The 27,336-nt window shown below is 39.5% G+C and overlaps 5 protein-coding genes and 2 long non-coding RNA genes across 8 annotated transcripts; 1 reads left to right on the top strand and 6 right to left on the bottom strand.

The window, feature by feature from the left end:
• Positions 1 to 248: 248 nt before the first annotated feature.
• Positions 249 to 889, bottom strand: LOC130748541 (uncharacterized). The gene is made up of 3 exons (XR_009022728.1): positions 789 to 889; positions 641 to 680; positions 249 to 546 (listed from the first exon to the last, which is right to left on the bottom strand). It is a non-coding gene; the product is annotated as an uncharacterized LOC130748541 (long non-coding RNA).
• Positions 890 to 1,084: 195 nt separating this feature from the next.
• LOC130748542 (uncharacterized) lies at positions 1,085 to 1,558 on the bottom strand. Its single transcript, XR_009022729.1, has 3 exons — positions 1,443 to 1,558; positions 1,261 to 1,347; positions 1,085 to 1,094 (listed from the first exon to the last, which is right to left on the bottom strand). It is a non-coding gene; the product is annotated as an uncharacterized LOC130748542 (long non-coding RNA).
• Positions 1,559 to 5,235: 3,677 nt separating this feature from the next.
• LOC130749222 (probable envelope ADP,ATP carrier protein, chloroplastic) lies at positions 5,236 to 11,304 on the bottom strand. Its single transcript, XM_057602543.1, has 10 exons — positions 10,839 to 11,304; positions 10,704 to 10,760; positions 8,111 to 8,173; positions 7,947 to 8,003; positions 7,783 to 7,866; positions 7,520 to 7,588; positions 7,328 to 7,440; positions 7,064 to 7,233; positions 5,933 to 6,011; positions 5,236 to 5,646 (listed from the first exon to the last, which is right to left on the bottom strand). The coding sequence occupies exons 1-10, from the start codon at positions 11,187 to 11,189 to the stop codon at positions 5,538 to 5,540; spliced, it is 1,152 nt and encodes a 383-aa protein (XP_057458526.1). The 5' UTR covers positions 11,190 to 11,304; the 3' UTR covers positions 5,236 to 5,537.
• LOC130749223 (uncharacterized) lies at positions 8,802 to 9,993 on the top strand. Of its 2 annotated transcripts, XM_057602545.1 has the most exons (3): positions 8,802 to 9,268; positions 9,564 to 9,626; positions 9,719 to 9,993. In XM_057602545.1, the coding sequence occupies exons 2-3, from the start codon at positions 9,583 to 9,585 to the stop codon at positions 9,927 to 9,929; spliced, it is 255 nt and encodes an 84-aa protein (XP_057458528.1). In that variant the 5' UTR covers positions 8,802 to 9,268; positions 9,564 to 9,582; the 3' UTR covers positions 9,930 to 9,993. The 2 variants fall into 2 exon arrangements, with proteins under 2 accessions (XP_057458528.1, XP_057458527.1); XM_057602544.1 differs by lacking the exon at positions 8,802 to 9,268 and having other exon boundaries at positions 9,527 to 9,626.
• A 444-nt stretch (positions 11,305 to 11,748) lies between the features above and the next one.
• On the bottom strand, positions 11,749 to 12,276 carry LOC130743945 (uncharacterized). Its single transcript, XM_057596155.1, has one exon. The coding sequence runs from the start codon at positions 12,274 to 12,276 to the stop codon at positions 11,749 to 11,751; it is 528 nt and encodes a 175-aa protein (XP_057452138.1).
• A 3,868-nt stretch (positions 12,277 to 16,144) lies between these two features.
• Positions 16,145 to 17,392, bottom strand: LOC130743944 (uncharacterized). Its single transcript, XM_057596154.1, has one exon. It carries the CDS (start codon positions 17,390 to 17,392, stop codon positions 16,145 to 16,147), a length of 1,248 nt encoding a protein of 415 aa, XP_057452137.1.
• A 2,927-nt stretch (positions 17,393 to 20,319) lies between these two features.
• LOC130749218 (uncharacterized) lies at positions 20,320 to 26,293 on the bottom strand. Its single transcript, XM_057602540.1, has 7 exons — positions 26,137 to 26,293; positions 26,003 to 26,064; positions 23,848 to 23,981; positions 23,116 to 23,258; positions 21,789 to 21,860; positions 20,869 to 20,976; positions 20,320 to 20,781 (listed from the first exon to the last, which is right to left on the bottom strand). Exons 1-7 carry the CDS (start codon positions 26,192 to 26,194, stop codon positions 20,603 to 20,605), a joined length of 756 nt encoding a protein of 251 aa, XP_057458523.1. The 5' UTR covers positions 26,195 to 26,293; the 3' UTR covers positions 20,320 to 20,602.
• Positions 26,294 to 27,336: the final 1,043 nt, after the last annotated feature.

The raw sequence follows: 27,336 nt of genomic DNA, 5'->3' as shown, positions 1-27,336 counted from the left end.
TCCTCCTACCCACACGTACAGCTCTATAAATGATTGATTGGTCGCAACAATCAACAGAGCAAATATTACTAGTGCTCTTTTGCACAGCCAATGTATGCTAGTTATATATGATAAAACAAAATCACACTCAAATCTAATCAAATGATTTCTAATCATTGTTTTCCAATTCTACCAAACTGTAAAAGGTATATAGATGGTCTCACAACATGTAAAATAAAATTAAAATCATCACTTGTTCGATGACTATTAAGAACAACCACAAAAGTCTTCTTATCCCACTAAGTGAGGCAAGCTAAAAAGGGTGATCCATTTGTGCTCTGGGGTGTCAGCTGGATTCACATTAAAAGGACTTATTCAACCTTAATTTAAAAAGGGTCAAACTTACAACTTAAATTTGAAATTCAAACAGCTACTTAGACATAATCTCAACACGCATGAAATTCTCTAAACTCATTAAATTCTTTTCCAGTTCGATCAGCCAAACCCGAAAAACTCCTAGCACGACTTGCGGGTGGTCCTCAAAAGAGCTTTCTTCAACGAATTGAACTTCACAAAACCAGACAAACCAGCCAAGATATATAAGAAAGAAAGAAAACATGAAATTAAATAATTAATTTAACTCAATATGATTTAGGTTTACCTTCAGGATCAATAGAGATGGGTTGGAAAGGGAGTGTTGTCTTCATCAGCATAGAAGAAACAAAAGCAGCGAAGATATATAAGAAAGAAAGAAAGAAAACATGAAATTAATTAATTAATTAAACTCAAAATATGATTCAGGTTTGTACCTTCTGAGATTAGATACTTGTTTCTGAGGTATATGATTTGTTTGATGGATATACTATTATTCATCGGCTGGTCATATTTCTGCAGGTCATGTTTTTCACAAAACTCCTGAAATTCTTTTTTGGTTTGATCAGCCAAACTCGGAAAAATCAGAGCACCTGGGATGAAGGGGGTCTCGGTCTCAAGAGACCTCTTGAAATTTTGGAACCTCGATTGTTTCTCCTTCTCGTCACGGTATTCTTTTCCATACACTTTGCACCAGATTTTGAAAGCCTCCAAGGAGATAAGTTCCTTGGCAGCAGCAGCTTCTTCAACAATTACAGCAACAAAAACAGACAAATCAGCCACTCAAGATGATTTAGGGTTTACTTTAGGATCGGAATCTACACCAAACAAGAATGTAGAAACAAAACAAAACCAGGCAAGATATATAAGAAAGAAAGAAAACATGAAAATATGATTTAGGGTTTGTACCGGAATAAGTGGTGTGCTCTTCTCCTACTAAATCCTTGTCAACTTTGAATTTCTTTAACGGTGAAGCAAAATCCTTCTCATTCTCGACTAATCAAAAGAAAACAATAAATCCATTGTAATTAATTTTGTAAAAAATTATAGGTTGTGCTGCGTATCGTGCTTTGGTTTACGGTGGTGTGTACCTGAATCGTGGTCTGGAATTACAGACGCGGAGGGGCTGAAAATGGAGGCGCGAGGCGTCGTCATCGTTGCGGCGGTTGAGAGAGGAGAGGGTAGGGTTGAGTGAGGAGAGGAGAGGAAGAATGGAACCGAATGGTTTTTGACCAATAAAGAAAATTATTCTTTCTCCGGTGATTTTAGTAGGGTGAATGGTCACTTTGGTCCCTAAAGTTGTAGGTGTCGGGCATATTAGTCCCTATTCTAAGGAAATGTCGCCCGTAGTCCTTGAAGTTGGCAAACGTCGATCACGTTGGTCCCTGCCTCTGCTCCCGTTAGTGAACGTTAACGGAGACGATGATTTGGCACGTTACGTGTGCATCTCTCCTAGCCACGTGGATTGGAACATTGGGGGAAACATTGAAACTTCAATTTAGTCCTTTTTTTTCCTTCTTCTTCGTTCCCTTTTCTTTTTCCTGCAGAACAAAACCAACATCACCCACATTCCCTTCTCCCTTTCAATGAGCAGCACCTCACAATCCTCACCATAATTCCTTCTTCATCCTTAACAACAAAAGACCATCATCCTCACCTCCTCAACGTTGCAGCAGCCACGCATACTCCCTCTCACCACCATCATTTTCTTCTACTTCCATCCACAACGCACCAGCCATCACCACCATGACGCCTCTTCCTTGTCCAGTCCAGAGCCGCGAGCACCACCACCTTCAGGAGCGGTGAGAAGCTACATAGAACAGAGGAGAAACAAAACCCTAGCCGCCACCGGTGTCTTCTCCGGCGAGCTTCGTTCTGAAAATCAAGGGCAATTTCTTGAAGCTTTCGACCTCCTCTTCTCAAATCCGAGGCCAAACCACTGCTAAGAGGTGTTTCCTCTTGTCAATTTTGGATCTAATAGTCTAGGGTTTTTATGTTTTCTGATTTGGGTAAAAAGAATTTAATGGAGTTAAATTGATACTGATTTTTCTTTCTTGAATATGGTTGGTTTTATTCCAATTTGTTTTCTGATTCTGGGTAGGTGTGGGATTTATTGATTGGGTTTTCTGGAGTAGGAAGTTTTGATCTTGATTTTGGAGGTGAATGTATTGGGTTTGCTAGGCTTCCCAAACAAAATTGCATATACACTAGCATCCAGTTCCCTTTGCATATACACTAGCATCCATCATAACAAAATTGATGTTTCAATGTTCTAGGGTTCTAGGGTTCTTGTTCTTATAAGGAAGAAAGGGACTAAATTGATGTTTCAATGTTTCCCCCAACGTTCAGATCCACGTGGCAACGCCATTAGGGCACTTAACGTGCCAAATCATTATCTCTGTTAATGTTCACTAACGGGAAAACGGCCAAGGACCAACGTGGTCGACGTTTGCAAACATTAGGGACTACGGGAGACATTTCTGAAGAATAGGGACTAATATGCCCGACACCTACAACTTTAGGGACCAAAGTGACCATTCACCCGATTTTAGTAAGAAGTTTTTTTGTTTTAACTTTTGAATGATACTGGCTTAATAATTGTTGTATTTGAAGCTCCTTTTTTTTCATGGAGAATTTTTGTGCTTCTTAATGAACACTTATGTGTTTGGATTTGGAGTGATACTAGTGTTTCTAAGCACGGCGAATTTTGTTCTTATTATTTAGATATGTATATTCATATGGTAGCTCAGTTGGCAACGCAGGCTGAGTGTGTGGGAAGAACTCTCGGGTTCTATCCCCACACAATACACTTTGTTCTATTACTTTGTCATCACTACAACAAATTATGTCTTTAGCGACGATCTTATAGCGGTAATAGCACTATTGTCACCATTTCATGTGAAAATTTGCCAATGTTTCGTCGATTGGAAATTGGTCGATAATAAGGGGATTTGGGTTTGGCGCCCCAGCCTTTTTTTTTATCCCAAAAGTACCAATCGGTAAATGATTTACCAATATAAAAATACACATCGGTAAATGATTTACCGTTATTGTTCCTCAGTATGAACACATTTACCATTACCCAGTACACGAAGAACAATATCGGTTAATCATTAATCGATTCGTTTATTAATATCGGTTAATCATTTACCGTTTTGATTTCTGGCAGTTTGATCACCTTTTCACCATTACTTCTCCCTCCACCAACCCCTCCACCATTACTCCTCCATGAACAACCCCCCACCAGCCCCCCATAACTCGCCCACAGTACCTTATTCCACCATTACTCCACTCCTCCCTCACATTTCACCTTCCCACCACCACCACCATCTCCACATTTCCACTTGCCATCACCACCACCACCACCAACACCACCACCACCAAGGGAAAGCTTTAAACTCCTGGTAAGTGTTGTTAGTTTTGGTACTTTATTTATATTTAGTTTAAGTAGTTAGTTGTTAGTTTAAGTAGTTAGATTAGTTAGTTAAGTTGGTAATACTTGCCTCTGTATCGCGAACAAAATCGGTAAATGATTTGCCGTTATGGTGTCGGGTAATGATATGTCGTTATATGGTCGGTTTTTGATTTTCCGTTATTGTGTCGGACTTTGATTTACCGTTTGGTCTTCTAGGGATGACAGACTCTTTTATTTTTGGTGAATCACAATTGATACATGCTGCTGAATTGGAAAATGATAATCCAGAGGAGCAACCATCACCATTTGAACCTCAGATTATAACTATAGATGTCTCCCATTTGTATCAGACTAATCAGGTACTCATTGTACAAATTTTTGCATGTTTTGTTTATGCTTTGTTTATGCCTTGTTTATGTCTTATGCCTTGTTTATCCTGAAACAACGTTTCCCTTTGAAAGATGATCTTATGAAATGGGTTCGCGACATTTCTATGGCAAATAATTTTGTTTTGGTGACAACAAAGTCTGATAGTGGTGCGAATGGAAGAAAAGAATATGTCATTATGGGGTGTGAGAAGCATGGTGCGTATATTCCCTTCAGAGATCCTGATCTTGTTGAAGGAACGTCAACACAAAAGACAGGTTGTCCTTTTAGGCTAAAAGGACGACGTACGAAAGATGGTAAAGGGTGGTGGTTGAAGGTGATGGACGGTAAACACATCCATCTCGCATCTGGGTCACTACTTGGCCACAATTACGCTAGTCGTCTGAATAGTGAGGAGAAGGAGGACGTGATAAATCAGGCTAAGACTTGGGTTCCACCGAGAAAGATGTTGGCGTCCTTGAAGGAAAAAAATCCTTCAAACTTGTCTACCATCCAACAAATTTATGGTGTTTGCAAGCGGTTCAGAAAATCCGCTCGTGGGTCATTGACAGAGATGCAATACCTGCTGAAGAAGTTGGATGGTGAGAAGTATGTTCACTTTGAAAGAAGTGAACCCGGATCGGAAGTGATTAGAGATGTATTTTAGCCTCATCCGAATGCCGTCAAACTCGTTAACACGTTCCCATATGGAACACATTCAAATTCTAGGAGTTTAGAAGTGTTGTGAGTAATCAAATTTGGGGCATGGTAGTGTTTGAAGGCCAACTAAATCATTCATATGTCACATTCTTGTGTTCGGAATACAATTCGGCTGTGTCTGCTGCTTCAATTGGGAGACCACGTATAAGGAAGCAAATAGTATGACCTATACGGCTATACTTGTTATACATGTTCTGTTCTGCAGTATTATGTATACTTTGCAGATTCTCATTTATCACAGGGTGTTTACATGGAACGCTTATACAGGTGCATTTGGATTTATGTTCCTATTGGGGGTTGTTAAAACTAATTTTCCAAATGTCAACTAACTTATGAGTGAATTCATTTTAACGAACATTACCCTAATATAATATGCCAAAAAGTATATAACATTTCTCTTTTTTATTACTATTCAGTTTGACAGATACGAAAATCCCTGTAAAAATTACAGCTAAAATACTTTCAGAAAAAGAATATAACACTGCAGCCTACCTAGCACAAGCTTGTCCTACAAAATTACAACTCCGGGGTACACGGAATGTTGGCTGCTGAGATACTCATCATATTTGGCTAAAGCAATTCCTACAATTGCAGGACAGTTTTGCTGCAGCATTAACTCTAATGAAATTTTCCAGCGCGAAATGAATATCTAAAAACATATGAACCCTAATCTCACTGACATTGACTATTGTTGTTTCTTTAGGTTGTTGCGGTTATCCTCAGTAATTATTTGAAACTCCTTCTCACTAGCTGCAATTAGGCGTTTGGCAATATCATAGGTGGTGAGCCTGATGCTGTAGAGACAACCAAGGAATAGATCAGGTTATTGATCACAATATGCTTCCAAGTAAAATAAACTACCATGATTAACAATATTTATCATAATGTTCTGTGTATGCGTAATGGCTTCGTACAAGCGATCATAAATAAACAAACTAATTACAGACAGGATGTTATCTACTTATATTTTCAGCAAACACACTGAACATCACAAAAGGGAATAAGTATAAAAAAAATGGGATTTCACGAGGCATGGTATATAGACCGAAAACATAACTAGAAATAGAAGATCGCGAGTACCTGCTGTTTGGTAGGTTCTTTAAAGCGTTGGGCAGAAATCCACGATACAAGCCAATAACTCCATCCCGTGCCACGATACCTGTATCAATGAAATAAATAAGTTGGCAATATTACAAAACCACTGAAGCATTAAATCTACCAACAATTAACTACTTTGAATTAAACATTGAAATTTTTATTCGATCTCTTCTACAGTGTTGACCAGTAATCAACCATAAATGATCAACAACTTGATGGAGCCACCATGTGTGTGTTCATAATCAAGCAAGTTTTAACCTGCACACCCTTGTAAAACTTCAACTACTTCATCAATGAACTTCCCTTGTCAAACTAAAATAAGGCAATATATACATCGACACATGGAAAAGAAGCTCAACATCTAAGAAGATAAAGGGCACATTCATCAATGGGGATGGTTTTGAACTATGAAGCACAGACACGACCACCGGGCACGACATAACATGACACTAACTTGTTTAATGCCCAAAATATAGGACACCGCAACACCACACATGTGCGTGTGTGGGAGAAAAGAGAGGAGCTATAATCTTAACCATCCATGCATGATTGTATGGTATAATTAACTCTTCTCACTTGAAACGCCTTGGGGTAGAAAAGGGCGAATAAAGGAAAAAGTGACATTCCCAAGTGAAGTGTGATCATGACCTACTATATAAATTTTCGGGTTTAGTTTAACCTTTTTTTTATATTTAAGTTGCTTTTTTTTAAGTTGTTTAAAAAAAGAATGCAATTTTTCAATGAGTTGTGTTATTCAAGTGCCTTGCCTCTTTTGGGTGTCAGCTAAGTGTATAACCTGTGTTGGTTAAGTGTCTTAGAGGTGTCAGCTAAGTGTTCGAAATTCGAATCAATACATTTTTAAATAGGATGCCTAATGAAGAGTGTTCAACGTGTATCACATAAGTGTCAGTGTCTGAAAAGCATCTGACACTCATAAGAAAATGCCTGTAATTCATAGTTTTGAAGCTGATAAGAAAAAATTATTTTTCAACATGGTTACTGATTTTTAAAATTAATTCATCTTATTTATTTGTGACTAATGTGTGTACTAATGCATGCAAGTTACTGTTCAAAAAAGAACAATGCTAAAAGGTGAACCTGAGCAATACTAACCTGAAATAGCATCTAATACTGTCTTATAAGGTGTACCCTTCAATTGCATCTGTCTTCGTACAGTGTCCAGAGGATAGCATGTAAGTGTGGCAAGCGATGCTGAAAGCACCGCAGTGACAAGAGATGCTTCAGTTCTCTTTTGATATTCCTCTGGCAATGACTTCTTCAATCTATCATCCATACAAGGTTAGGATTTCTTTTAATTCGGAATCCACATCCAATCTCCAATGTGCTTAAAAGATAAAAGATTACCAATGAACTCACAAGTCAAAAACACAAAAGTTGACTGCAATATATGGAGCTATTGCAATAAGAGAAGGTCCAAGACCATAGTAGAAAGATGCAAATCCTTCCTCTCTTAGCATGCTCAAGGAGACCTAGAAAAACCACCTACAGTTCAATAAAATAGGAAGATCGCATGAAAGTAGTTAAACAGGCTAATCATCTATGATCTACCTCTGACATTGTTCGACAACCAGGTTCAACAGCTAATCGCAATCTCAGGACATCTAATGGGTAGGTGATCTACATCAATACACACAAAGTTAGATACACACAGTGACCGTGAGATGAGAAAAATATAAAAAGATTAGTTTACAAAAAATGAAGTTGCGTATAAGAGTTAAACACAAGGTGTTCCAAGCCTGCAATGGAAACCAATAACATCAAGAATACATCTACAAACTATAAAAGGCTCGGCCCCATAATGAAAAACTTACAAAAGTTGATGTCATGCCAGCAAAAGCACCTGCTGCAAGTCTTCCCACAACAGAGAGCTCATCATGCTCTCCCTTGAATATTTTCTATAAATGTAAAAGTAGAAATTAATCCTGAACATTCAATGTTTGTGTAAGAAATTCTAGAAAGAGTGTTAGCAATTAACCTTATAAAATTCATAAGCAAAAAGCTGGACAGCACTATAAGGTATAACCCGAATCACCTGGAACATTAAAAGGTGAAACACCAAAACAAATGAAAAGGCTTGACACCATTATAAGGAGATATGTATACAGAAACGCCAATAAACGCATTCCTAATTATTGGAACCTGTGGGAGGTTGCCCTTCCAGTAACCTTTAATGCCTTCTTCCTTCCCTATTGCCGATATGGCCTGCAAATCATGTCAATGTAAGCTCCAATAAGAAATTTATAGCTAATGCTCTGATCATTCATCAAAGATCCCTCAGCATCTTAGAGAGGCAAAAAAACATGTGCAAAGAGATCAGACAGACATCTTAGCCCACTGCATCTAACATGGGCAAAAACATGATCATCAAGAAAACCATCCATCAGAGAATTGGAGACTAACCTGTGCATTTAGTAAATTTGAAATGCAAATATAAATATTTAACAGAGAAATTAATTAGTGATACAAGAAAACCATCCATTAGTAAATTGGTAATCTATAGGAGAATTGGACAATTTCCTTTCTAGTAAATAGCTAATATTGAAAGGAGAAAAGAGACACTAACATAATAATGTCTTAATTCAATTGAGATCAAGTACTATTGCAGCATAACTAGTACAAGTCCATTTCAATATGAAAATGACATAATAAGATATTGTAAAACCATAAGAATCATAATATTCCAATAGCTAAACTTATAATAAAAATAACATATAATGCTAACAAAATATCATATGATATATCATATCAGGGGCGGACCCACGTTGGACTCAGGGGGTTCAGTTGAACCCCCTGAAAAAAATAAAATTCCCACTTACCCCCCTGTATAATATTTTTTTGAACCCCCTAAAAATTTTAATTTGCACCCAAGACCCACTCACTACTCAGCCCCAGTCCTCAACCTCTTTCTCTCACTACCCTAGGTCAAGCGCGCACACACACACGCACCATTGCACCACCGGCTACCACCACCGTCCTCCAGTCCACCACGCACTCTGCGCCGCGCCTCTACCTCTCTATCTCGGCTTCTCCAGTTCTCCTTCTCCCATACCCAAGGCCAAGACGGCAAGACTGGGATCGATGTTGGTAGCCTCGCCTCCGTCGCGGTTGCGAATGCTTCCGTGTTGAAGCTGGTTGTCAACAATGGGGAAAAGCTCAACGCGTGGGTTGATTACGAGGCTGGTTCGAAAACGTTGGAGGTTCGTTTGAGCAAATTGGGTGAACCCAGATCTGAAGATCCAATCGTTTCTCACCGCATTGATCTCTTCAACCTCTGGGATCGCAAACCTGTGTTCGTGGGTATGATTCTTCACCTATTTTGATTTTGATTTATTTTTTCCCCATTAATTTTGATGGATTCTTCACCTGTTTTGTGGGTGTGTTGTGATATGATATGAGTTTTTGTGCTGGTTGGGGGATGGAGCTGGTTTCACTGTTTGCCAGTGTTTCTTAGTTGGAGCTTTTCTGATTTTTGCTACTGTTTTTAGCTTTCATGGGATTTTGGTAATGGAGAGTATGATAAATAAACAAACAATGGTCTTGTGTGGCAATGGTTAATGTTCACGAATACTTTGTTTATGTTGTCCTTGGCTAGTAAGGAAGTGCTTTCTGTCATGGGCAAAAGGAGTGTGGGTGCTGTCATGGTCTTGGGTTTAAAGTAAGGCATAAGTTGGCTGTTCATTTTTTCCCAACTTTTAGTTAATTTAAAGGATGATAACATTATTAGAACTTTGTTTCATGTGTAAATAGTTACCTGTTCATGCTTCGTGACTTTAAGGAAGCAAATGAAGTTGAGGAAGCAACTGAAGATATGGAAGCAACTGTAGATGAGAAAGAGGAAGATACCGATGTTGAGGAAGCAACTGATGATGAAGAAGTGGAATCAGAAGAGGAATCAAATGAAGATGAGGAAGCAACTGAAGATGAGGAAGAGGAATCAACTGAGGATGACTATATCTAACTGTCCAAAGCAGAAGAATTTGTATGCAATATTCTCAACCCTTGTTACCTTTTGTTCTTATTCATTTGCATCATAAAAATTGAAAAAGCTAAATGCAGAATACACTTAGGTGCCTTTACAATTCCTGACTTATATCATTTAATGTGATGTTCGATGTTTTGGCTTGAAGTTGTGGAGATACAATGGAAAGATGAGATTAATTGAAAGGGTTGAGACTAATCAAGTTGTGATATGAATTGATCTTGTGTGTAATGGATTTAATCACTTTGTCACATTGGTCTAGTATTTAATAAGGCTTTTTTGTCATAGTTCCATGATATCCCTAAAGATACTTTGTAGTTGTATGCTTATGCCAATGCTAGTGCAACTGATGAAAAAAATTAGTTTCAACACAACTTGCTAATGTCTCCGTTCATATGCTCTGTTTCTTTATCTAGATTGTATCTTTTACTGAATGGGAAAAAAGTTGTAGTTTCATGTGGAGGTTATATTTAGCTGCATAGTCTATGGCGAGAAGATATAATCAGAACCATGATCCTTTATGGTTTTCATGTTTTTATATATGGACCTGATATCAGAAAAATTATGAATAGAAGTGAACGTATGCCTTGTTTTTTTTTCTCTTTCTTTTGTATAAATCTCACTATTTTTATCGATGTGTTCATTTGAAAAATTTGAACCCCCTAACCCCGGGGTCCTGGATCCGCCACTGTATCATATTATATTATAGATATATTGGATTTTATCTATGATCAACAAGTTAGGATTGGTTACCTCAACGAAACCAATAGCTCTCTTGGCACTTTCTTGCCCAACTCGCACCCCGTGAGTCTGCAAAAACGCAATGTCGTTTCATCAATACCAAAGATACCGAACTTCCATTAGGGCGGGAATGAAGGATCACCTCACCTGCATGAGAATTTTGATGCGATCAAGCGGCGCGGTGACGGTTTTGGCAATAGCGCCGGCGAAAGCCCCGGCGAGGAACAGCGCGGCGTCTTTGGGAACGAGAGCGACGGCGGCGAGCGGGTGGTTCAGGAGCTGAGCCGGCGTCGGGAGAAATTCCTTGTCGGATTTCGGTTGCGCTGCAGAGAGGCTGGCGAATTTGCAGTGGATGCCGGTGCCGGCGCCGGCGAAGGTGAAAACGGCGTCGTTCCAGAGGTGTTGGCGGTGGTGGTTGGTGGGTAAAACGACGTCGTTGAAGGAAGCTTTGAGGTTGGGGATGGTACGCCACGTCACGACGGTTCTGTCCTCCGTCATTGTGAATTTTTGGTGGAAATTTGATGGAAAAATGGGAAGTGTGTTGGAAGATAAACTGGTTGCTGCAGAAAGAGGGGATCGGAGGGAGTTGGGTTTGGCACCCCACTTATGGGGCTTGGCACCCCACTTTATCAAATACGGAATTTAAAATTCCGTATTCTCCCTATTGAATACGGAACTTAAAATTCCGTACTGTATTTAAGCATGCGTGTCACATTTTCAACCACTCATTATATACTAAAACAGATACGGAATTTTATTTTCCGTATTGATACGGAACTTTAAATTCCGTATTTAATAAAGTGGGGTGCAAAGCCTAAGGGGTGGGGCACCAAACTCAATTCCCCAGAAAGAGGTGCGAAACAAAGAGATTAGAATGAAGCGCGGTTTTCTCATAGTAGTTTACATTTTATCATATTAAAGCAAAAAAATTAATTTTGGAGAAGCATTAAAAGATAAAAATTAAATAGTATAAATATTTTCATTTATTGTTGGTCAAAAGTAGTTATTTTATTATATTTTTTTTGGTTACAAGAGGAAAATTAACAAAAGAGAAAGACTAACTAATTGCATCCAAATACAATGATGTATAAACAAAAGAGGGAGGTCTAGCCCAAACTTGCAAAGGTGAACCCATGCGGCATGCTTCCCGCGCTAATTTGTCCGCCGTGTTATTCTTATTCCGATCAACATGAGATAACCGAAAACTTTGAAACTGCAATAAAAGACCACGCACCTGCCTGATCTCCTCTCTATCCCAAAAGCTGCTAGTATCACCCCCATCCTGTAATGCTTGCACCACTTGTAAACAATCTGATTTACAATCCACAGTGTTGTGCCCCTGCTCGAGCGCGTGTTGTAAACCCAACTCCACAGCCTTAAGTTCAGAAAGGAAGCTGCTGCCATTATCGTAACTCAGAGAACTTGCACACATCCATTTTCCGTGGCTATCACGAAACACAGCTGCACAACCCATACGACCCACTTGAGGATCCCAACTCCCATCCACAGCAACATACACACTAAAGGGGGGCAAATATGGCAGCGTGTTCCCCCCATCCTCCGGAAGACGCAGCGGTTTTTTCATCGTCTCGCGCCATAGGGCCTCATCTCTAAGCACACATCGCAACACTTGGTTCAATGGTAAGTTCTGAGTTTCGAAGACACTATGGTTACGCCAACGCCAAGCCCACCACAAAACCGCGAAGCCTAAGGTGCTGTTCCTGTGTGCAAAAAATAGTCCCGAGCCAATTAACAAAATCCATGTGAATCGCTAGTGGTGGAAGTACAGCTTGAAAATGACTCCAGAGCCTTCTTGAGTCCGAGCATCCACGAAAAATATGGTCCAGATCCTCTTGATCTGAGTCGCACCTCGAGCAGGCTGCGCTGACGGCAAGATGGGCCGTGAAACGCTTGACATTGGATGGTAGTGCCCCATGAGCTACGAGCCAGAGGAAGAAACGGATCTTCTCCGGCACTCTCGTCGTCCAAATCTTCCTCCAGATGCCAAAATCTCCCATCACCGGTGTCGTCAAGCTATGGTATGTTGTGCTCGGTGTGTAGTAACCGTTAGGACTGTGGATCCATCTTAACGCATCTGAATGATTTCTGTTCGGAGGAATTTGAATACACATTATTTCTGCAAAAATCTCAGGAGGCAACACAGTATACAAGACATTAAGATTCCACTGTCCCTCTTGCCACAAATCTGCAACCTTTACTCTTGTATCCGCGATGTTTACAAATGGAAGACGATCACATAATCTCCCAGTCCCAAGCCAATTCACGTACCACAAGGATGAAGAGCCATCCCCTAGTTGCGGCTTGAATCCAGTACCAACATGTTCAGTAGCTCGTATGATGCTTTTCCAAATATAAGAGTCCCCTTTCTTATATTTACCTTGAAGAATCCCATCCGGTCTCAGATATTTTTGCGTCATGGCAGTAACCCAGGGCTTGTCCTTATGATGCAACAAATTCTCTACGAGGGAGCCAAGCATGGCAATGTTATTCAACCGGGCACTACGAAGACCTAGGCCGCCGTGCTCCTTAGGCTTGATAATTTCACTCCAAGGTACCAAACTCCAACCGCGATTGCTTGTTCCTTTAGCCCATAAGCAGCAACGAATTTTCATGTCCAGAAACTCACAGACAGATTGAGGTAGCCAAAGGGATTGCATGGTGTAAATAGGAATGGACGTTAAGACAGATTTTGCAAGGCAAAGCTTACCGGCCTTATTCAGCATACGAGTTTTCCAAGAAGCTAACCTTGCATTAACCTTCTCCATGATGGGGAGGAAAAGATCCCGAGTCACTCTTCCTTTTAACAAGGGAATACCAAGATATTTACCAAGGTTGGACGCTCTCCGAACTCCCAGAATGGAAGAGAAGTCTTCTTGGACCGCATGAGCAACAGTTTTAGAGCAGCACATACGAGACTTTTCTAGGTTCACACGCATTCCTGACGCTTCACAGAAGTCTTTCAGCGTTTCTGCTACTACATGCATTTGTTCCCTGTTTGCTTGACAGAACAGTAGCACATCATCTGCAAAAAAGAGATGCGAGATCCCCATACCTTCCTTTGCAATGCGGACAGGATTCCACGCACCCTCATCAACTCTCTTCTGTATCAGAAGTGCCAGACGCTCCATACACAAGACAAAGAGGTAGGGTGATAGTGGATCCCCTTGTCGGAGCCCTCGTTGAGGATTGAAAGAATCAAGCTTTGATCCATTCCAAAGAATAGATATAGAAGCCGATTGAACACCCCACATAATCAACTCGACAACCAGCGGAGGAAAACCAAAGTCGTGAAGAGTGGCTCTGAGGAAGTCCCAGCTGACCCTATCATAGGCTTTCTCCAAGTCAATCTTTAACGCCACCAAACCCCCTTTCCGCTTGTAAGTATGAATGGTATGCATTACTTCTTGTGCCAGAACTATATTCTCTTTGGATCCTCTCCCCGGGATGAAGCTTCCTTGAAGGGGGTTGATCAAACCATGTAGAAGAGGCCGGAAGCGATTCACTAGGACCTTTGTGGTGACTTTATAGGCAACATTGCACAAACTGATGGGGCGGAGATCTTTAAAGCGAAGCGGATTATCAACCTTCGGAATGAGAACAATGAGGGTTTCTAGAAGAGATGATTCACCCTTCCCTTGGACAAAAGCGTCAGCCACCATAGCATGAAGATCTTGACCCAATATGTTCCAATACTGCTTGTAGAAGAATGCTTGGAAGCCATCAACACCGGGCGCCTTAAAGGATTGCATGGTCATGACTGCACTGCGAACCTCCTCTAGCGAAACAGGTTGCACAAGGTCAACCCTATCCTCCTCAGAGATAGATGGCGGCATGATCTCCATAATATGGTTACGGTAAACCTGCGAGTCAATAGAAAACAGGTTAGTAAAAAAGGTTTGAGCTCCCACCTTCAAACCTTCCGGATCCGTACACCATTCCTCGCCAACAAATAGCCCATGTATTTTGTTTCGCTTCCTGCGAACCACGGTCTGAGTATGAAAGAATTTGGTGTTCCGATCCCCAAGCTTCACCCATTTCTCCCGGGACTTTTGATACCATGTGAGCTCCTCTTGGGTGAGGATCTGATCATACTCCTCTTGTAGGGCCCGTTCCAATCGCAGCAATGATTCTGTCTCTTGCACTTCAAGTTCATGTTGGAGTCCCTGAAGGCGACGCTCCACACGTTTCTTTCTCTTAGTGATGTTGCCAAATACGTTCGCGTTGAAAGCTAGGGATGCCACCCTTATATTGTTAAGCTTCCCTGTCAAGGAGGGGGGAGGTTCCTTCCAAGTATCTCGGACTAAGGGCTCAAAGGAGGGATGAGTGGCCCAAGCTGCATGAAAACGGTAAGGTCGGGACTCACGATCACCAACTGTCGCATTGCATCTAACAAGGATGGGGCAATGATCAGAGTAGACTCGTGCTAGGTGTTCTACGTATGCCTCCGGGAAGATGTGCCTCCATGAGATATCCCCAATGGCATGATCCAAACGTTTAGCTATTGTGCGCCCGCCATGTGGTCTCCGTTCCCAAGTAAATTGTTTCCCTGTGGAGCCTAGATCAATAAAATCACAAGCTTCTATCATGGACAACATGCGATTAGCTCGCATTTGGCAAAAATCACCACCAGACACCTCATAGGGGGAGATTATCTCGTTAAAGTCACCGATAGCAAGCCAAGGTTCAAGAAACCTTTGGCGGAGGGAAATCAAGTGCCTCCATAGGTCTTCCCTCAGAGTAGGATTAGGGCTTGCATATATAGCTGAACAAATCCAAGCTCGGTTATTAATGCTCACCGAAACGGAGACCACTTGTACATGCACATCCACCACTTGAACCTCAAAGCTTTTATCCACTGGTGCAAGAATCCAGATTCCTCCCCGATGGCCAGACGCCTCCGAAATGCCACATAACTCGTAACCTACACGCCGCCAAAAGGATGCAGCTATGTCAAAACGACAGTGTGTTTCCACAACAATAAACAAGGAGGGGCGGAATGACTTAATCAAATCCCTGACTCTCCGCTGACCTCGAGCTCCCGCTCCGCCTCTAATGTTCCATGCTAGGACACTAAGAGGTGTACTATCCATAAACACTTTGAGGGGGAAGTGCCAAACAGACAGACGCTACTGCCTGCTTGAGGGGTCATGAACTGCGTGCTGTGCTCCTGGGTCAAAGGGAGTACCAACAGAGGCATGTAGCACCAGATGATCTTCCTCTCCATGAGCTCTTGAGTCTTCTTCCTCATCCAGCAAGGCATAACGATTGCCTTGTTGGTGTTCCAAGTTCAAAGTTGTAGCCGTCCCGCCTCCAAACACAAATATTTTTTTATTCCCTATCATTCGTGTTTCTGGTGGGAGTCTCCCTTGGTGTCCTTGTTGTTGTATCGACTTTGGAGGATTAGTTGAGGTGGATTCCCCAAAAGGCTCCAGTCACTGGCCCTGTGAGGTTGTCTCCTTTCTTGTTCTCTTCCTACCAGAAGGTGCCACCTTCGTATTGAGAGAGATGGCTGTTTCAGTTGCTGCTCCAACTTGCATGGCCCCACTGTGCACATCATGGGATACCCCTGCCCCTCCCTGCTGGCTAAAACCTTTTTTCCCACCTTGATTTCTACTAGGCGCACGCACAGACTTAGGAATATTCCCCAACGGATTCCTAGGCTTTGAATTCTGATTTTTCCATACCTTTTTGGTAACTGACATCCAATCACCATGCGCTGATTCCGGGCAATTAATCCTCGCGACTTTCACGCCAGGGTCAACGCCCTCAGTCATCTGTTGGTCGGGTTCTAGGGTTGTTCCTTGGCGGGTATCCTGAGTTGTTGCCGCAACCGTCGCCGTGGCCGTCGGCGAAACCGTAGTGGCAGTTTGTGTGCGGGTCTGCGGTTGTGGAACTGGCGTTCCTGTGCACTGCCTAGCAAGATGGCCATAGCAGCCACAATTCGAGCATAAGAGGTGCAATCCCTCATATTCAATGTTATACCAAACACCACGTAACCCAACCCTACCAAGAACTGGTTTGTTTAAATCAATTTCAACGCAAACTCGCGCATACTTCCCCCTTTGCATATCCACGGTGTTCATGTCTACCCGGATGGGGGTACCAACAGCAGATGCTAACGTAACAAGAATACTCTCATCATAAAATTGGAAACCAAGGCCCGGTATACGTATCCAAACCGCTGTTGTGCTGATTTCCGAGTTCGCAGCGACGAAATCCGGCGTCCATGGCTTCACAGCCAGATAATGATCATAAATCATCCAAGGAGCACCCGTCATGGCTCGCTCTGTATCTTCCAGAACGTCAAACTGGACTAGGAAATATCCATGATGTAAGTCACGTACCTCCACTCCTCCTGCCGGTTTCCATAGCATCCTGAGACGTTCACACAGAGCCTTGTACCCAATATGTTTACCAAGTAATTTCACCACCAAACAGTTCACCCATGGTTTGCAGATTTCATCATAGACACTGTTTTCCTTGAAGTCAAACATAGGGAAATAACTATTCCCGTCGATGAAGTCCTTCTTCATGATGCCCACGTCCACCAGATTTTGAACTTGTTTCCTTTTCTCAATGGTCTCCTTCCCGAGCACTTTCTCCTTAAACGTTGGTCGCCGTGTGGGTTCCGGCGGTTTTCCGGCCGGTGGGCCGCCACCAGTGTCATGTTCCACGTCCATGTTCATCAAACCGTAACCCTAGCAGAGAATTACCACAGAAAACTAATTATTTGGTAATTTTAGTTATTTTATTATATTATGCCACATATAGGAGGATTACTAGTTTTAATTAAAATAAAATATATCTAAAAATAAGGTGAAATTAATTGAATGTCTATCTAAATAAAATTTATATTTACTGTTGGTCAACCAACCATTTGCTCAAAATTGAAATATTATTTTCTTTATCAGCATGATAGGAGAGGATAATGCAATTTTATTTGTTGCATCTTCAGGATAGGATAATGCAGTGTTTTTCTTTATCTTATCTTATTCATCATGTGTAAGTTTTATCATGATGAGGAAATTGAGTTAGAAACCACCAAGTTAGAATAACAATTTGTAAGTTGTTTTCTTGGACCCTCACCCCAAATTAAATTATTTAAATATTTAAATATTTTATAATATGTAATATATTAATTTATAAATGTAAAAAAAGTAATGTTTATTAATATATTAATTTTATTATTTATCTATTACTAGTTGCTACTACTAAATTAAAATTATTTAATTACTGATATAAATTTATAAAATAAATAAATCAATGTATAGATGATAAATGTATTGGTTTGAGTCATACAACTCTTTTTGGTTTCATCTCAACAACCGACAGTCATGAGACTAATCCATCAAGACTCAGAAGTCACATTAAGTGAGTATGTCTCTCCCAACAAATGTTTATATGTACGAACCGTCCAGAGAACACTAGACTAGATGCTTAAGAAACTCAACTATTTATTAGTTGTACTACACATTGTTGGTAAGTTATACAACTCAAAAAATGAATTTATGATAAGAGTCTATCATACTTTTATCATATCTTGCTCGTTATCCCACTCTCTTATCCTATTATGTCTTATCATATCATGATTCATGACCATCAAACGAATAATAGTATGAAATAGGAATAAATATTATATCCAATTTTAATAGGAATAAATATTGTATAAAAAAAAATGTTTGTTGATGCAATGGAATTACAAATGTTCATCATATTTGGCCTAATTTATAATTGTAAATTTTACACAATCGAGAGATATGAGTTAGAAATAAGTAGGATAAGATGAATTTTTTCCCTTCTCACCCTCTATCACCACCCCAACTTGAAATTATGGCACAATCAATCAATATTATCCAACATTTTTGGCGCTTGGCATCTTCCACTACCACACCCAAGCTCGTCACCGTTTTTGCTCGGTACCTTCCACTCTTGTGAAAACCCAACACCCTCCACCACCACTATCGGACAACCTCCATCATGATCATTGACCCACGCCTTCTACCACGGTCAATCACCCTCCACCACCATTTTGAATCCCCCTACTATTGTCAATTACTCTCCACTTCCGCAGCTATCACCCTCCATTGATGTCGTCCCATTGTCTTAAGTTGTCATTGATTAGAGAAATACTAATGAAGCACCTACAAATAAGAGGGCAATCCTACACCAAAAATATAAATTAAGAGAACATTTTTCACCTTTGAGCTAGTTTTTAGGCTAGAATAAGTCTAATTCAATTCAAATATGATATTAGAATCAATACTAGATTAATTGTTAGGCCACACGTTGAAAATTTGAAATTAAGAATTGGTTATAGATATTACAAGATGGTGACTAGGGCATTGATCGGATTCACCCGGCTGACTCGGGAGATATCACATAATGGGAATATAGGCATTTCGATGTATATGAAGTTTGTGATCTCCACACTCTCGGTCTCTCGTTCTGGGTGTGACGAGGGTGTTAAGTTTTAGACTAACTAGAGATGTGACTAATGGAATATTTTTATAAATGAGAGCAATCCTTGGCTTTTGAGGTAAAGTAAGATAATAGCCAAAATTTTAATACACCAGGACACCGTCCACCGTAATCGCCATCAAACAGCCCACCACCAATGCTAGGGTATGAGGCACCCTCCACCACCCTCCACCCTCATCGCCGCTCAACACCCTCCAACATCATTAATTCCACTCAGCACCCTTCACCAAAATTCCTCCACCATTATTGTGGAGGGCAACCCCACAATTACGGCCTTCGAGAATCTTCCACCATTGCTGCTACCACTTGGCGCCCTTAATCAGTCACAACCACAGTTGTTGGGCACCCTCAACCACCAGCTATTGACATCCTATACTGCTGCTGCTGCCTCCATTTCCACCAAGCATGGTCCACCTTTGCCATAGCTTGGTGCCTTCCACCACACCGGCCAATGACAGAAAGTTTGGTGTTCACTTCCTCTATTGCCCGTTTATCCCCCTAACTTCCGTACCGATATTTCTTTTTGACATCAAATTAGTACCTATCGGAAAATGTTTTCTTCACACCTAATTCCAAATAATAAAACATAAGCAAAAAATGCTCAACCTTGCGTGTCAAACTTCAAAAGGCTGGTACATGTAAAGATAACAACACCACAACACACCAGAGTGACAAAAATATAAGCTTTGTCATCGTCGACAAAAACAAAGTCACCCCAAATCAATGAAGCAAGAGTCGTTTATGATTCATCTATAGATACCGTATCTCATGATATGTTAAATTAAATTAATAGTGACTCAGAAACAACTAAAAAGTAAAAAATGGTACCAAAATGCCAACCCATGTGGGCTCCACAAGCCTTATAACTTGCATTCATGTGATATTGTGATGTGAGCAACCAATCTATGTCTTTGAATCGGTCCATAAACAGCAAGACTGGGAAAGCATTCTCTAATCATGTATGAAGCCAAAATCAATTCTATGAGAAGTTGTTGGGAATAGTTTCTATGTCTAAAAATGTATTGTGAAAGAAAGAGAAGTTAATCTAAATACGCTATAAACTACCCGTTTACAATCTTGATCATGTTATAATGGCCAAGACATGAATTTCACTGAAAATGAAGCTTAATAGGAACCCAAGTATCAATAAGAGCACAAATGTATCAACTTTGAATCACTAAACCACATAATAACCAAGAAATGAATTTCGTTGATGATGTATTAACAAGAAGAAAATAAAACAAGTCAAAGAAATTGTCGCATCGTTACTCTTGTAACTGTAAGGACGAAGGAGTCTAGGAGCTACAAAATAAAAGTAAAGAAGCTACCTATGACCTAAAAGTTAATGAACCAACCTTCGAATTTCCTCGTCATACTCCTCCCAGGCATGCTTGAATACGCGTTATCTTCAATCAAGATTTTGTTTCTGAATTCTCATTTCCAACGGGCTTGATGCAATATACACGGGATCCAAGATGCTTCACTTCTAAACCAGCTTTTTCACAACCATCGAAGAAAAGCGATTCATCTTCCTTTCCAATTCTACGTCTCCAGCTCATTAAAAAGGCTGGCCACGGCAACACCACATCTCCTGCCAGCACAAGATTCAGTGAAGATGCAAACTTTAAGTTGCTAAAAGCGTGTCGATTAAAATTTAAGAGTGTCTCTAGCAAGATACCATCATTCGTGTCATTCCCAGTTAGAGAAACTGCGCTCCTATCTCTAGGCTTGTAACATTTGAGAAGAAAGGAAATGGTCTGTATCAAATTTGCATACTGTTTCACATCTGCAAACATTTAAGATTTGAGTGACATATATTAGGACTGCTTCCGCACTTAATAATCCACTTTTTCTCTATGAAAGAGATGAAGGATGAAAGGACTACACAAGACAAAAGATAAGAAACTCAAATTGAAACAATTCCCAGAGTAGAATGATCAGGATTTGGAATGTTTGCCCATTTACCAGCAAGTGGATATGAGGCCAGGACCAGGACACCATACACTCAGAATGTGTAGTTTCTTCTAAATATTTCAACAAGAAATGTTCTTTTAGGTTATCACAAGAATAGATTAAATTACATATTTTAATATTTACTGAACAAGTATTATAATTTAATTTCATCAGTTTTATTTTTAATGAAAAAAAAAAGAGATTAATTTCTATGCACCGACGGTGTAAAAAGTTTTACACCATCATTCAATCACAACCTTCCATTTTCTATTTTAGATATTCTTAAATTCAAAATTAATTGTGAGCTAACAAAATGAAGGGATGTGATTGAATGATGGTGTAAAACTTATTTACACCGTCGGTGCATAAAAATTAATCTAAAAAAAAAATCATAATGAGAAAAATTAGAATCCTGAAAAGAAAAAGACAACTGGAAGAACTAGTTCACTCCTTTCAACAATCATAAAATTCAGAAAGTCCACCCCGGAAGTAGACCAATGCCAGCTTGGAATAATTACAACCAGTAATGACTTCAATCTATTCCTTGATAGATAAATTGCAATAGTGACACGAAGTAATATTTATTTAAAAGCATAACAGAGAACAATGGGTAACCAAGACTTAGTCATGAGATAATAATCTTACACAATAAGATATCACTCGCAATGATCAGGTCCCAGTCAGGGGTAGAATTTGGAAACTTGTCTCCCCAGGTATCTGAAAACATAAGCACCTTTAGTATTTTGAGAAACTAATCAGAGAATAAATAGCAATATAAAGAAGAAATTAAATAATATAGAATTGGACAGAAAATGTGTCTGACTAATCAGTCTAAACATGTACATACTACTAGTTATAGATGTGCTTAATTCTAATGATTCCCCTCAAGTTAGAGCATTAAATAAAGTCAACCTGACAAGTTAGTAAATATATCAAGAAATTAGAGTTGACAAAACTGGTAATAATCATGCCAAAAAGCACCTTTTTCTCTAACAAAATGACAATCGACATTGACATGTTTGGTCCTTTCATGAAAGATTGGGTTAGAAGCAATATGTAATGTAGCTTGGAAGTCAAAAATCAATTTCATTCCTTTCACATCTCCCAATTTGAGCAACAACGGCAATTTCTTAAACCATGTAAGTTCACAAGTTGCTGTTACCATAGCATTATAGCAAGACACTTGGCCTCTAACAGGAACCACTAACTATGTTTTGTTTCTTACTTGAACAAGAAATTAATTTACTTCCAACAAAGATACAATACTAAAGTCACCTTCTATTAGAAAATGAAACCACCCTCTTAGAATATATAAAGATATTTTAGGATATCTTATAATATACCCAATAAGCATCATTACAGCAAACAAACTGAGCATTGCCTTTGTTTTTCATAAAGTAACCCCTTTACTTGGTGCACTCTTCATGTATCAAATAATGAGGACCACAACATCCCAATGACTACATCATGGAGCATTTAGAAATTGACTTACCAGTTACCACACTTATAGCAAAAGGATTGTCGAGTTTGGTTATGTAAGAAAGTTAAGTTTACCAACAAGATGTCTATATCTACCAAGGTCAGTTAGTGGCTCTACCTACCCAGTGGTAGCTTGAAGCTGACATTCATTAGAGTATTACTAGGTCAACAATCCAAATGCTTGTTTCTCCAAATATATCTAAAGCATACTTTAAGTGATGGAAACACCTACATTAGATTGAGCAATCTCAATCCCAAAAAAAAAATTGAGATGACCCAATCATTGGCTTAAAGTGGTATGAAAATTTTACTTAAGATTCTTGATCCCAGCCGGACCATTGTCATCGATGACAATATCATTGACAAAAAACCAGGTAAAGACAATGGGCAGGTGAAGAGTGGAAAAAGAAAACATAGAATACTACATTGAAATCCTTCTCAATAGCTAACTAAAAAAGCAAGAGATGACTAGGCCAATTGAACGAAGACTCACGTTTTATATGAGGTATAACAGGTATTTCATTTGCCCTGCAGTTGTGCGCTATGTTCTCCTCTATTTCTTGATCATTGTAGTCCGAAGTTGTAATATCAAGATTATATGACCTTCGAAGAAATATGGCCAAAGCTCCTGTACCACTGAAATTGGATGCAACATGAGCAAGACAAAAAAGAAAGAAATGACTGAAATACGTAGAACTATCTACAAAAGGTATGAAATCATATAACATGAAATGACTCCATTTATAAGCTGAATATTTTGATGTGCTGAACTCTATGAGACAAAAATACAGCAAATAAGTTCACTATTTTAGAGGGCTTGTTAAAATCACAAAGCTTTTCAGCGGCATGCACCTTGTAGTGATACAAATCCTAGCATCACAAGCTTTTCGGTGGCATGCACCTTGTGGTGACACAAATCCTAGCATCACAAGCTTTTCGGTGGCATGCACGCATTGCACCTTGTGGTGACACAAATCATGGCATTAATCCAATCACAAAACAAGAAAAAATGCCCCATCCCTAAGTAAGAACATGGTAATACATTTCAATTAGAGAAAGCAGTTAAGATTGCTAGTCACAAAAGAGAAATATACAACCAAGAATGGGTACATCTTAATGCAAACACTAGGATCAAGTCTAGATCCTTCAATTTGAAAATTCTGAGCATGACTTCTACACTTTGAGAATAACTACACCTTAGACAAATATATTAATGTAAAATTACCTTCCCAATTCAATGGCACGACGTCCTTCAAAGCATGACCTGTGCTGAACTAACCATTCCGCAAATGCAAATGTCCCCGGCCAGAGTAAATTAGCATTCAGTTGATGAAAGGAAAATTCTCGAACAATCAGCTCCTGCATATAATTGCATATTCATAATCAGACCAGTAGAATGCAATTTATTACAAACAAAATATCAAAGCACAAGCAGAATTAATTTAGGAAGTGAGGAAATGTTTGAAGTTCGGTCAAGGAAACTAAAATAAAACTAGCATGTCTAACAGAAATAACATGGCCGGAGAAATGACCATCTCAACAGAAACAGCAGCCAAAGAAAAAGGCTTCTATTGGGCGGCTCAACAAAAATAGACAGGCATACATTGATATTTGATACAAATGAAGTATAGTTTACAAAAACTGCAATCTAATACCATGTCAAATTATTTGAATTCATAGTAAACCCCACTTAGAGAGCTAGCATAGCTGAAACAGTGACCAATAAGAAATGGGGAGAGCCCAAGGCTATATAAACTCAACATCAGATCCCATACTTCTGATGTGGGACTTAAGTCCCGACTTAAGCCCCTTAGCTTGGAATTGGCTCTTAACCTTGGCGGCCATGCAGGCTAGTGGTGCACTAGCCTTTTGACAACTCTCAAGTTACAACATAAGCATCACCATTCACACCCCCTCATTTGGGATTGAGAGACATGGTGAAAGGCTCTAATACCAACTGATATAAACCTTCGGAGAACCACACCACAAAAGCTTGTTATTGTGGTGGCCTGGTGGGAGAGCCCAAGTTCAAATAAACCTCACGTTGGGATTACATATTCAAAAGTGGGACTCACGTCCCATACCTTGAAATTGGATCCTAACTAACATCACCACCCGCAACTGAGAAACAAGAAAGAAGGCTTTGATACCAAATGATATGAACATCAGAAACACTAAAGCTGGCTATTGCTGTCAGAGAACCAAAGTGCATATAAACCCCACATTGGAATCACACACTTCAAATGTTAAACTAAAGTCAACCTTAGAACTGGATCATAATTCAACTGTGTTCAGTATCCTGAAAGTTTCAATGCCACGTGCAATACTTAGTGAATTAGCTAGAAAGTGAGATGGTAGAAAACCAATTGGGGAATGAAAAGTCTATATTGAAAAGAAAAAAAAATCACTCTTGCAAGATTGCATTGACACGGGTTAATAGAATTCTATTTACGTATTATCCTTCACTGAGTATATTATAGAAGCATACTAATTGTTACATTTGAATACTCTGTTGCAGTTTCTTTATATTATGTGTGTAATTTAAGACATTAAAAATGTAATGATGTAAATTTTGTCTTCTTTTGTTGTTTTAACCAAGGTATCCCCACAGGCGATAGTCGTGAGACTAATCCCTCGCCCCACATTCAGCGCACTAAGCGGTAGAGGGCTGGCCAATGAGTTTTTTCTATCACAGGAGTTGGGATTCGAACCTTCGACCGCTTGCTTAAGGGACAAAGTGCAAAACCACTACGTAAACCAACTTGATTGGAAATTTTGTCTCTACTCCTTTACTCTCACCCCAGCAAGCAAGTGAATGTTAATCTTTACTTCCCTCATTGTCATCCAAACCAAGCACACCTAATCGTTCTGAAACAATGGGTGCGTTGCCTGAAAACACATATGACACTAAGATCTCTCTGAAGAAAAACAGTGTCTTTCTAAAATTATAGAGATCTTACATGGTTAGGTCATCTCAACATCATATTAAATCTGCAATATTGTTCACCACCTTTCATCATTTTCATCTTAGGGAGGCTAGAACACTTATGAGGTCAAAATTTCACCCTTATAGACACATCAAATTACATTTCGGTAGAGGAAACTCTAAATCAGTGTTGTTACAAGCTCACAGCAGCTCCAGCAACAAGACTCTAAGAGTAAGCAACCAATCATAAACAAACTAAGCGAACACCCATTTCAATTGCAAACTCAGCTCCTTTAAAGTCCATAGAAATTTAGCTAAATCCTTCAAATAGTACACCCCTACTTCAAAAAATGACCGATTAAACTAAACTCTTCTATTTGATAATCCCCAAAACAAACCCACATGGTGAATTTACTAAAGAAGCTATTGAAGATAATAAAGATGAAAGCTTTACCATTCCAGGAAACTGGTGCTTCCTCTCAACGTAGCTTTCCGGAGTCTCTGCATTTTCCTCGCCTGCAATTCAGAAACAAAACATATCAAGGATGGAAGCAAAAGAAGAAGAAGAAGAAGAGAGAGGAAGAGTACGAGTAGGAGCGTCATCTTCGCCGAAGAGCGATGATGCAGAGAAGATAGCTATGTCCATTTGTTAGTTTAGTTCCTTCTTCCGATCAGTCTTATCAAAGTATTACTACATGAATTTGATGCTGCTAGGTTATGCTAGTGTCTTTCAACAAAAAAAGGTTAAGCTAGTGGCTTAGCTTTTTTTTTTTTATAAGCTGTATTCAAAAATTAGCATAAGGGGTGTTAAACCAAGTGGCTTAACTTAGGCCCCGTTTGGAAAAACAGCTTAATTAAGCGCTTATGGTCATAAGCGCTTATGACATAAGCGCTTATTCATAAGCTATTTTTAAAAATTTATTGAAATAAATTAAAAATAAGCTGTATATAAGCATAAGCTGTTTTTCATAAGCTGTCATGAGAAGCTTATGAAAATAAGCTGAAAATAGCTTATGGCTTGCCATAAGCTGTTTGCATAAGCTCTCCCAAACACTGGCATAAGACCTTATGCTGTCAGATAAGCTCAAATAAGCTCTTCCAAACTGGGCCTTAATCACAGTTGCGTAATTATCCATTTCATTCCCCCAATCTTCATTAAGGTTTTCCTATCAAATATTTATTGTAACCGCATCTACACGCTAACGAAAGCTTTTACTGAAGTTATAACAAGTTAATTTATGTTGGCTCAAATGGTATTTACTGATCGCTTTGAATATGAATTTGATTTCCATTGTGTATGTGAGGATTGTATTGATATATAATGATTTTTAAATATATACGTAAACAACATATAGTTTCAGAGGTATGCTCTAACTCATGGTAGTGATTGGAGTCTATCCACCCAATCTTTTACCAATCAAATCCACTAAGTCTTTATGTATTCCAACGACTAGGTGAGCAACAGAGGAGAGTGCTGGAAAGGAATTTCGACGCTCAAGTCAGCAAAGTTGAATGAGAAATAAGGGTTAAGGTTAGAAGGGAGTGTGTGCATGGGTTGAGTCCCTTGGGGCGTATTATACTTAGGGTATACCAAAGCCTAAAAGGAATCATCCATGGTATGATAGAGATATGTCCAAATATAACAAATATTATCCGTAATATAAGATATCATCATGATTAAGGGTCTTTATCCTCATGTACGTGAGTCATTGTCGATATTAGGCCCAAATACATTGGGTCTATCATATTATTCTCAACACAGTTGTCTCTCATTCCAAGTGTTTGAGA

The sequence above is a fragment of the Lotus japonicus genome, chromosome 3 (assembly GCF_012489685.1).
Source record: "Lotus japonicus ecotype B-129 chromosome 3, LjGifu_v1.2".
NCBI lineage: Eukaryota > Viridiplantae > Streptophyta > Magnoliopsida > Fabales > Fabaceae > Lotus > Lotus japonicus.
Note: the sequence above shows the minus strand (reverse complement) of the source record. Positions and strands in the feature narration are given on the sequence as shown.